The sequence below is a fragment of the Sorghum bicolor genome, chromosome 1 (genome assembly GCF_000003195.3).
Source record: "Sorghum bicolor cultivar BTx623 chromosome 1, Sorghum_bicolor_NCBIv3, whole genome shotgun sequence".
Classification (NCBI taxonomy): Eukaryota; Viridiplantae; Streptophyta; class Magnoliopsida; order Poales; family Poaceae; genus Sorghum; species Sorghum bicolor.
Window position 1 is genome coordinate 78548378 of NC_012870.2, and position 10642 is coordinate 78559019.

General features: G+C 43.1%; 2 protein-coding genes and 1 long non-coding RNA gene across 3 annotated transcripts; 2 read left to right on the top strand and 1 right to left on the bottom strand.

Annotated features, from left to right (window-relative positions):
- Positions 1335-5143, top strand: LOC110432799. Its single transcript, XM_021453633.1, has 4 exons — positions 1335-1353; positions 2092-2240; positions 4310-4539; positions 4682-5143. The coding sequence occupies exons 1-4, from the start codon at positions 1335-1337 to the stop codon at positions 4776-4778; spliced, it is 495 nt and encodes a 164-aa protein (XP_021309308.1). The 3' UTR covers positions 4779-5143.
- On the top strand, positions 7017-9609 carry LOC8085690 (uncharacterized protein At4g15970). The gene is made up of 4 exons (XM_002465887.2): positions 7017-7753; positions 8402-8767; positions 8879-9354; positions 9482-9609. Exons 1-4 carry the CDS (start codon positions 7481-7483, stop codon positions 9507-9509), a joined length of 1143 nt encoding a protein of 380 aa, XP_002465932.1. The 5' UTR covers positions 7017-7480; the 3' UTR covers positions 9510-9609.
- On the bottom strand, positions 9633-10371 carry LOC110434656. The gene is made up of 2 exons (XR_002452274.1): positions 10107-10371; positions 9633-10010 (listed from the first exon to the last, which is right to left on the bottom strand). It is a non-coding gene; the product is annotated as an uncharacterized LOC110434656 (long non-coding RNA).

A 10642-nucleotide genomic window follows, 5' to 3' on the forward strand; every position in this document is an offset into this window, starting at 1 on the left:
TTATAGGCAGCAACGCGATATGCAACTTTGCCATTGAAAAGTTTTCAAACTAAAATCGTTTAGGGTCCCAAAATTTTTTTTATAAGTTTATAGATTTTGAAATTTAAATTTAAAATTTAAAATTTATAACACTAAACGACTTCAAATAAAAATGTTTCAACTACAAAGTTGTATAAGTTTTGTATAAAGTTTGTCTTCATTCGAGTTCATATGAAAAAGTTATGAATTATTTTTTGATATAGAGTTTTTAGATCACTTTATTTTGACCCAGAAGAGATTCAAAACCAAGTTTGGGGACCAGGATGACACAGCTGAACAAATTTGAGGACCTAAACGGGTGATTTCTAAGTTTAGGGACCGACGTGACACAACTGAATAAGTTTAGGGACCGAGATGACACAGACGAACAAGTTTGAGGACCTAAACGATCGATTTGAGTTTAGGGACCAGAATGACACGACAGTATAAGTTTAGGGAGCGTTGGTGGACTTTACTCATAAAAAATTACAAATTCCGTCAGTAATCCGCGAGATAAATTTATTAAGGCTAATTAATCTATCGTTAGCACATGTTTACTATAGCAATTATGGATTAATCCGTCGGTAATCATAGACTAATTAGACTTAAAAACTCATCTCACAAATTAGTCTTGATCTATGTATTTATTTTCATAATCAGTCTCATCCGATGTGACAACGACTAAACTTTAGTGGTGGAAACCAAGCATATGCATTCGATTACGCCATTCTAGCGCATGTTTGGATCCAACTTGCTAAAAATTAGCACTATGTTTAGATGCTACTTAGAAGAATTAGACATGAACTAGTTTTAAAACTAATTGCATAAGTGGTGATTAATTGATGAGACGAATACGTTAATTCTAATTAGTCTATGATTAACTCATATGGCACTAAATTAAACATAGGCTAATCCTAGACTAATTAAGATCAATAGATTTGTCTTCGCTTATGCAATTAGTTTTAAAATTAGTTTGCATTTGGTCCTTCTAATTAGCATTCAAACATGGTGCTAATTTTTAGTAGCCAAAACATAATTCAAACAGGTCTTGAGAGTTTTATTTTTAGTATAAACTAGAAGCGTATCTCGTGCGTTGCTACGGAATTTACGAATAGTTTAGAATGAAAGTAGACTATTTATATAATTACTTATATATATGAAGAAATAAACTATTATAAATTAATGTTAGCAGATTACGTTGACATGAATATTAAAAATGTTTATGTGTCATGCTAATGTAGACATCACATGTGCTAGTGGATACATCATGATATATTGAACAAGATGTTGACTTGGCATATGATGTGGCAGGTGACATGGCATATGATGTGCCAGGTAACATGGCATAAACCCTATGATGAAACAAGTAGTCATAAAAACAATTTTGGCCCATATGATATGGGTTGTTTTTCCACTGGATAATTGGGCTAAGCCTAGTTTGGCTTCATGTTGTGGGTTGTTTTTTAAGTGGCCTAACATTGTTTTAGCCCACTTTAATTTACCTCTCGTACGCTGTACGCACCTCTCCAATTTGGATCGATCATGCGTTCTTTAGTTGGAGTCTATAGAGTTCACCTGTGAGATATATTATCAACACAAGTTTTTTATATATCCTGGAAATTTAGCTGTCGAAGACACTGCTGGAACCACGGGGCCAGCAGGGGCCGTGCCCCCTTCCCCAGCATAGTAAAAATAATATTAAACAGCCTGTAAAAATTCATTTGAGGATCACAAAAGATATTATTTCATCTATTTTCAATAGTAATATTGTGTTTTTCCGCTATGAATACTAAGTACATGTGTAAAAACATTGGAAAATTATTAAGACATACACTTAACATATATATATATATGGTAAATTTTTTCTACTCTCTAGGAGTAGTTACTCCCTCCATCTAATCACGCATCCATACGCCCGTCAAACCTCTCCTCATGTTTGACCTTAGTGGTAGACTGCTTAGCGGGTTGAGAAAAGCTGCCCGGCCCGTTAATGGACTGTATATATCTTAAGAAAATTTGACCATCTGATTCTTTAAAAAAGAAAATTCGACTCTCTTTTGGCCGCAAGCACAGGTGCTGCCGGCAGCGGCGGCGGCTTCCCCATAGTGCTCATCGCGCTCACCCTCAATCCGTCGGCGGCATTGGGGCCGACACTATCGGTGGCAGCGGCCCCATGCCACACCGGCGGAGGCGGCCTTGCGGCACACCAGCAGCGGAATCCGGTCGAGAGGCCAGCCGCATCTGGAGACGGTGATTCCTCCCGACCTCGACTTCACTGATGGCGGCGCTCTCATCTCCATCCTCCCACTCCACCCGCGGTGGCCTATTGAAGGGTCTGTTGGTGGCACCTCCTCCATTTACCGGAGGATGCGGACAGGCGTCGATGGCAGATCGATCTGGTGGTGGTGCCCCCTCCTTGCAGGCCGACGGCTAAGGCCTTGTTTAGTTCCCAAAAAATTTTGCAAAATTTTTCAGATTCCCCGTCACATCGAATCTTTAGACGTATGTATGGAGTATTAAATATAGACAAAAATAAAAACTAATTGCACAGTTTGATCGGAATTGACAAGACGAATCTTTTAAGCCTAGTTAATCTATGATTGGACAATATTTATCAAATACAAACGAAAATGGTACAGTACCCATTTTGCAAAATTTTTTGCAACTAAACAAGGCCTAACCTCCAGGCAGGGTGCTGTCTCTCTCTGTCTCTCATCATTGGTGGCGATGCCGTGCGACGGATGGCCACCAGTTTCAATTCGGATCAGAGATGGTGCGCCATTTACTCGATGAACGGGAGTTTTAAGTGTACTGTAACACTACTAATTTGCTGATTTTGAACCACTTGATTTCTCTTACTGCTTTCAAGTGTTACTGCTCCAAGAATTAATCGTCGGCATTCGCAGGATGATTGTGCATGATGCAGTCTCGATACATTTAGACTAGAGTATCACTAGATACATGTTCCGTGCAGTATACTTCAAATATTATGTTCCAGGTTAATAGTATAGACATACTCCCTTGCATGTTTCTACTCATACTACCCATCTACGCATTTCAGCAGTCCTGTACGGACATGTATGTATATGTAGTAATGCTCCTTTTTTGAATGATATGTACATATACTTGATCCTGCCATGTATGCACTTGTACTATCTAAATCTTGGCGTATGTATACATACTCTATTTCAAAAGTATCTATACATACTATATTCTAAAAAGTTTGTATAAATAGTATGTATGCATAGTCTATTTCAAAAAGTTTGCATACTTTTCTTTTCAAATTATTGTATCGTCGGATACTGAAGTATCACTTCATACTAACAGTAATATTTTCCCCTGAGTATATGGATATACTCTTCAAATACAAAGTATGCACACATACTCACTTTTATAAAAAGTATGTACTCATACTTTATGCACTCAAATAGTACATGCTTCATGTTAATGCGTACGTACTAATACTCTGCTAAAAAATTATACTGTATAAAATAAACAATAAAAATAATCCCCTGATTATTTAGATATACTTCCACGTACAAGTATACAAATATATACTCATTTTTCTTATTTAAAGTATACATCCATACTTTATTCAATGTGTTGTGAAGGGCCCATACTAAAAGACAAACTACCAATTCTGAATGAATAAGAAACCTATATAGTAACGTATCCCTTGAATACATGCATATACGTAATAACTCCTATACTAGAGTATGTATAGATACGCTTTTCGTGCACATATGACAATCAGATCCGCTTTCCATGCTACTTATCCGGCTCGCTTCTGGTCAATTATATATGCAGTCTAAAAAAACTCACGGCAACTAAAATCAGGTTGTATTTCTCAACCCGCTAACTGGATAGAATTTGAATCATGTGCATACTATCTAGTGGGAGTAACTACTCCCGAGAGTATAGTAATTGTTACCTTGTAGCTAGCTCCGAGTCCGACGTCACCAATGCACCGTCCAATCCAACCAGGCTCATTCGTTCACCTCCATAACTCACGGTAGCTCGATCTGGTCCCTCCATAACGACACATGCATGCACTGATTCAATGCCGTAATTTTTGTCTTTCCTTTCAACCATCCACAAAAACACCGAACATGGATTGCCTCTTTCATATTTTTCTCTCATCGTATACATCTGCTCATAGTGCGGCGTCCCTTCCGCCAACGGTGGCCCGGCTCACCAGCGACCGGCGGCGGCCCTACCACCCCGCAACGCGACCAGAAGCAGCCCCACTCCCCCGCGACGCGACCGGCAGTGGCACTGCTCCCCCTCCTAGCGGCGGCCTGCTCCCCCTCGCTGCGACTGGCGGCGGCCCTGCTCCCCCAGGAAGGCGACGTACGCGAGCTCGGAAGGCCCCTTCCTTGCTTCTCTCGTCATCTCCGGCCGACGCCGCGCTCTCCTGGTTGGCCTGTGCGCGTCCTCCTCCTCCCCAGTGGACAACGGCGTTCTGCAGCTGCAGTATGACCAAGCGATCTACATGCAAGCCCGCCGAAGTTCGTTCCCGAGGTGAGCAGCTAATATTGTCATCATTCAACTTATAGGACCCAATTCCATCTAGAGTGTTAGAATTGCTTCATTGTACATCTATTTTTGTAGCGCTGTTTTGTTTGCTTTACTGATGAAGCACTGTACATCTGTTCGAAAGCAGGAAGATATCCTCATGCATCCTGATGGCTATATCCATGCATGATTCAAAATATGATACAAATGTCGCTGTGGGTGTCCATCCTTCAATCACAGCATGATGCACTAGTGTGCGTATAAGCATATATAGGCACTCCTGAGGATCTGCTTCTAGAGTTTCCACCGAAGATGATCAAGATTCAAGAAGTTTTCACTAGCCTCTGTCTTTGGCCCTTTTGGTTTAAAATAAAGAGGGCTAGGTTTTCATTTGTTGTACCTTTGATTTATTTCAGACAAACGTATGAATCCTTACTTTGTTTTACGTCAACCTCTTGTTTCCATCGGTGCAACCCATTGTGTAAAAGCTTAAGTATATATCTGAAGGCTTTATTGTAATTCTGGTATAATCAACTTTAGTAAAATTGTAAGTAGTTTCTAGTAACTTGATCGTTCTATTTTTCGTAAATGTTTTATGTAAAATCGATGAAACAAATTGTGGCAAATCAATTATGCCATTGTGGTTAATCGCTATTTTCAGTTGACGCGTGTGGTTAATGCACACACCTCTAAATCTTATTAATTTTCATATTCAATCATATTTGAAAAATCTCGTAAACACATCCATTCTCGTAAATATTAGTGTAAGTTGATTAGGTTGAAGGAAAATTCATAATATAGAATTCTCATAAATATTATTAGTGAAAATTCTAGTAAATATTTTTAGTATTATCGTAACTACATATTATGTAACTTATATTGATATTATGGTAATTTTAGTCATTCTCTTAAGAACTTTTATCGTCAACCAAAATTATCATAAATCCTTATATTCATAGTACCATTTTCTCATAAATATCAATGTAAGTTATGCCAGAGGAAAATTCATAATATAGAATTATCGTGTATATATATACGATAATTCTATGTGTGTGTGTGTCATATTTATGAAGTGTCGTTATATTGTCCGGCCCCATTAATTAAAAGTTTTTAATTAAAAGTTTTGGTTTCGCCATTGGTTGAAGATAACACTAAAAAATGTCTCTATGGTTCTTAAAGAGAGGCTTTTATGCCTGTTTTAGATCTCAAATCTTTTTGGATTTGGCTACTGTAGTACTTTCGTTTATATTTGATATTTAGCATTCAATCATAGACTAACTAGGCTTAAAAGATTCATCTCATAATTTACAGACAAACTGTATAGTTATTTATTTTTATCTATATTTAATGCTTAATGCATGTACCAAAAGATTCTATCTAAGGCCTTGTTTAGTTCCGAAAAGTTTTCGGATTTCGACACTGTAGCATTTTTGTTTTTATTTGACAAATATTATCCAATTATGGACGATCAAAAGATTCATCTCGTGATTTACAGACAAACTGTGCAATTAGTTTTTGTTTTCGTCTATATCTAATGCTTCATGCATGTGCTCCAAGATTCGATGTGATGGAGAATCTTGAAAAGATTTTGGTTTTTGGGATGAACTAAACAAGACCTAATGGGGAATCTTGAAAAGTTTTTGTATTTTAGGTGTAACTAAACAAGGCCTTGGTAGGAAAAAAAATGGAACAGAAACAATTTATGTGCCTTCTCTTGTATGAACGAACCCTTTCAACACCTCTTTTTTTATTGCATCTGTACATGCTAAGGCCTTGTTTAGTTCCAAATTTTTTTGGCAAAATAAACATTGTAGCATTTTCGTTTGTATTTGACAAATATTATCTAATCATGGACTAATTAGACTCAAAAGATTCGTCTCGCAAATTACAGACAAATTATATAATTAATTATTGTTTTTATTTATATTTAATGTTTCATGCATGTGCCGCACGATTCGATGGGACGGAGAATCTGAAAATTTTTGTAAATTTTTTTCGAAACTAAACAAGGCCTAAATTTCTTTGGAGAGCTGTTGTTGGCTTTGTTTTAGTCGGAAACCTCCTAGAGATGTTAACAACCTTTTCAATGGTTGGTACAAATAGGGTGAAAATCCGAATAAGTTCTTCATGTTTATAGGACGGGCAGCCATTTATTAGACAATATGGCTTACAAGAAATGGAGTCTTTTTTTTTTTACAAACGCCGACCTATTTTATCTGCAAGTACTGTTTAGAGAAATATGTTGGTTATGCCAATGGCAATGGGCACAGTTGCAGCAATGTGACAACAACAAGGAACGCAATCTTGCAAGTTTATCGACCACTAGAGGTAGCCGCAATGAATTTCTTTGCCTCATTTGGATGGCCAAGCAATTTTAGAATTATGTTATAAGTTGAAACTTAGACACTTGTGGCTTTTTATTTTTAGTTTGTAATAATTGGTCAGATTCTCTTGATCTCAAGATATGAAGTCGGACTCATCTCCTTTATCTAATTTCCTTTATCTTAATCTATTAAAATCTAAAAATATATGGCATGCAATTCTGTAGCCTGCCTGACGGTTTTGCCTGCAAAAATGGGTATCCTTGGGCTACTACCTTGATCAAAACTTGAATTTTCTTTACCTGTCGTCCGCAATAGCATCTTCTCCCTTCCAATCTTTTAATTGTTTGCCATATCCTCTCATTGAGGTAAATTAATACCTTCGGTTTCGACTTCCTTCACCGTGTTCTCCCTTCCTATTTGTGTGCATACGCGTCCATGTGCATCGCCGAGATCTCCACGCACGCAAACCTCGTACTCCCTTCGTATAACCTCGCGGCGGCGCCGACGACTGACGGGCACTCGTGTCACCGGAACCATCATCAACCTCCCGATCAACCCGCGCGCTCGCCGGCGCCCGGATCCTAGCCGGGCTGACTTTCTCACGCGCGCGCGCACGCGCGCACATGGCCGCGCCGCCGCAGCCGCTGCCCGTGACACGCGCCGCCGCCAATGTCGGCGGCGGCGGCGCCGCTCATGACCACCAGCAGCAGGGTCACGGCGGCGCGGGTGCGGAGGTTCGGAGGGCGGCCAAGGCGCTGCTGTTCCTGGTGGCCCTCGCGCTCCCGTGCCTCGTGCTGTACCACCGCGCCGTCGTGACGCCGGGGGACCTGCTCGGCGCCGCTGCCATGCCGTGGCGGCGCGCCGCACTACGTGACGCCGACGCCGCGGAGGACCTGGTGAGTACGTGACCTCGCTCCGCGATGCAAGACGCCCTACGTGCCGCTTTTTTTTTTTTTTTTTTTTTTTGCAAGACGAAGTCTTGTGATCCGTGTTTCACTTCGGAATGTCGTTTTGTTCTTCGTCGTCCTATTCCTAAAGGCCATGCGATGCGTTTCAATCAGATTCATATCTGGCTCATTAATTATGTCCCGGAAAGAAGAAAATAAATTGCAGCAACGCTAATTATTTCAGTTTCATCAGAAGCATGGGTGAACTGATGAAATACTTTGTTGAAAAAATAACTGACGAAATACTGTTCGCAATTTCCTGTAGCAGAAACCACTAGCACTAGTGGAGTATAAACCACTGGACTAGACAACCTCACCTCTTTCTGTAAACCTTAGTGCTGAGTATCTTCAAAAATCGAAGCAAGCAAGAATTCTGCTTCTGTTTGTAGCAGTCGCCAATCGCCATGCCATGTGATTCAATGTCGATCATGGTGTGTATGCGGCCACTTGGATTATATATGCCGAGTGAGACGAGACAGCCAGAATCTTCAGTCTTCACCTTGTGCAGTGCAGCAATGGCGAGTGAACAGGCTAATCGTGTCCTGCAGATCAAACTGACCTGCAGTTGCTGGCTGCTGCATGCGTGCGTACGTGCAGGACAGCGAGGACGCGAGGCTGGAGCGAGTCCTGACGGCGGCCGCGATGCCCAACGACACGGTGATCCTGACGACGCTGAACTCGGCGTGGTCGGAGCCGGGCTCCGTGCTGGACGTGTTCCTGGAGAGCTTCCGGTCCGGCGAGAGCACCAGGGAGCTGCTGGACCACCTCGTCATCGTGTCGCTGGACACGACGGCGCACGCGCGCTGCAGGCAGGTGCACCGCCACTGCTTCGCGCTCGTCACGGACGGCGTCGACTTCTCCGGGCAGAAGAACTTCATGACCGACGGCTACCTCAAGATGATGTGGAGGAGGATCGATTTCCTCAGGAAAGTTCTTGAGAAAGGCTTCAGCTTCGTGTTCACGGTAACAATTCTTCAACTCGACCTGCTGATGCAGCAAAGCTGTTCATGAACACGCATTATTCTCGATCAGCAAGCACCGGCTCTATCTGAACGAACGTACAACACGTTTCAGGACACGGACATCGTGTGGTTCAGGAACCCGCTGCCGCACTTCTACCCGGACGGGGACTTGCAGATCGCGTGCGACCACTTCACCGGCGACCCGAGCGACCTGAGCAACGCGCCCAACGGCGGCTTCGTGTACGTGCGGTCCAACACGGAGACGACCGAGTTCTACAGGTTCTGGTACGCGGCGAGGGAGCGCCACCCGGGGCTGCACGACCAGGACGTGCTCAACGCCATCAAGCGCGACCCCTACGTGGCCGAGCTCGGCGTCCAGATCAGGTTCCTCAGCACCGAGCTCTTCGGCGGCCTCTGCGAGCCGAGCCGGAACATGAGCAGGGTCTGCACCATGCACGCCAACTGCTGCATCGGGCTGCGACGCAAGATCAGCGACCTCAACGCCATGCTCCAGGACTGGAGGAGGTTCAGGGAGCTGCCGCGCGACGACAACCACTCGGTTTCCTGGACCGTGCCGCGCAACTGCAGGTAGTAGCCCACCCAGCCAAGACATGCATATGCATGCTCGACTATATGCACGCACACACTGACACACATTATGTGATTCTGATCGTTTTGTTACTACCTGTTGGGATTGTCGTCTCTTTGTATGCAGTCTTCAGAAACTGGAGGGGGGTAGTTGAAGAGGAAGCTGTTTTTCAGCTTGTCAAATGTTCAGACTTCGTTCTTCAGAACATGGATGGATGGATGGATGGATGATGTAGTAAGCAAAAGATGTATGGGAAGTTTATATGAGTTCATATACGTTGTTTTGTACTGTAGGTAGCTGGTATTAATCAAGTGAAACTACGAGTATACATACTGCCCGGCCCTAGTGAATTCTTCGCACATTCTGACTGATTCCCTGTATTCTGAAGCAACTGATGAGCGGGGCCAAATGATGCAATCATCAAGTGTAACTTGAGGAAATATACAAAGCTGCTAGTCGATGGTTCCATTTCACACTTGCATTTCATTTTTAACAAAAGTGAAGGAATTTTCGTTTGCAGGGTTTGGGAATGCAGCCCCACGATCTGTTCACATGCAGGTACTTGGACATTGTTGCCCGCCAGATCCGTGTCGACCGCATCCGTGGTCTATCTTCAGACTTCAGAAGTCCTGGAGCTCTCCATGTGATTCACCTGCTAATATAACACAAATTGAGGTTCAGAAATGACTGAGAAACTTACAATGCAGAGGTGGAATGTGGAGAGGCCAATGCCGTTGCGGTGTTGCCTCACATGGCAATTGCAGATGCTTGCATTTCTGGGCTCTGACTGTTGCAATCATAGCGTAGCAGAAGGAATGGAAGAGGCAGGCACAGGAGAGCCAGCGAGGCGTAGGTCGGCTTCCAGCCAAGCCTCGTGCTCCTCTGCATGCCCCTTCCACTGCTGCTGCTGCTGCTACAGCCAGGAGAGGAAACTGACCCTGATTCCTATCCCTACTACTAGAACTTAGAGGAGATGCTCGATCTGCCATGGCTGATGGCTTTGCAGGTCACTGGTGGCCATATTTGTAGGCAGGCAAGCAGCCTGCAGCAATGGGTAGTACTGATAGCAATGGTGTAGTAGTACTGATTCAGTAGTAGTGCTCACTCCAGTAGTACTAGCTGGTAGCTGCTGCAGTACACATGCATGGGAAGAGCACGGCGCTTGTGTACTTCATGCTCGCGAGGTTTCCGAGTGTACTAGCCGACGTGTACTAGCAGTGGTCTTCAGCTGTACTGCAGCGCTAAGCAGCCCGTGGGAGAGGGAGACTGGCGGCTGCTGAGTGCTGA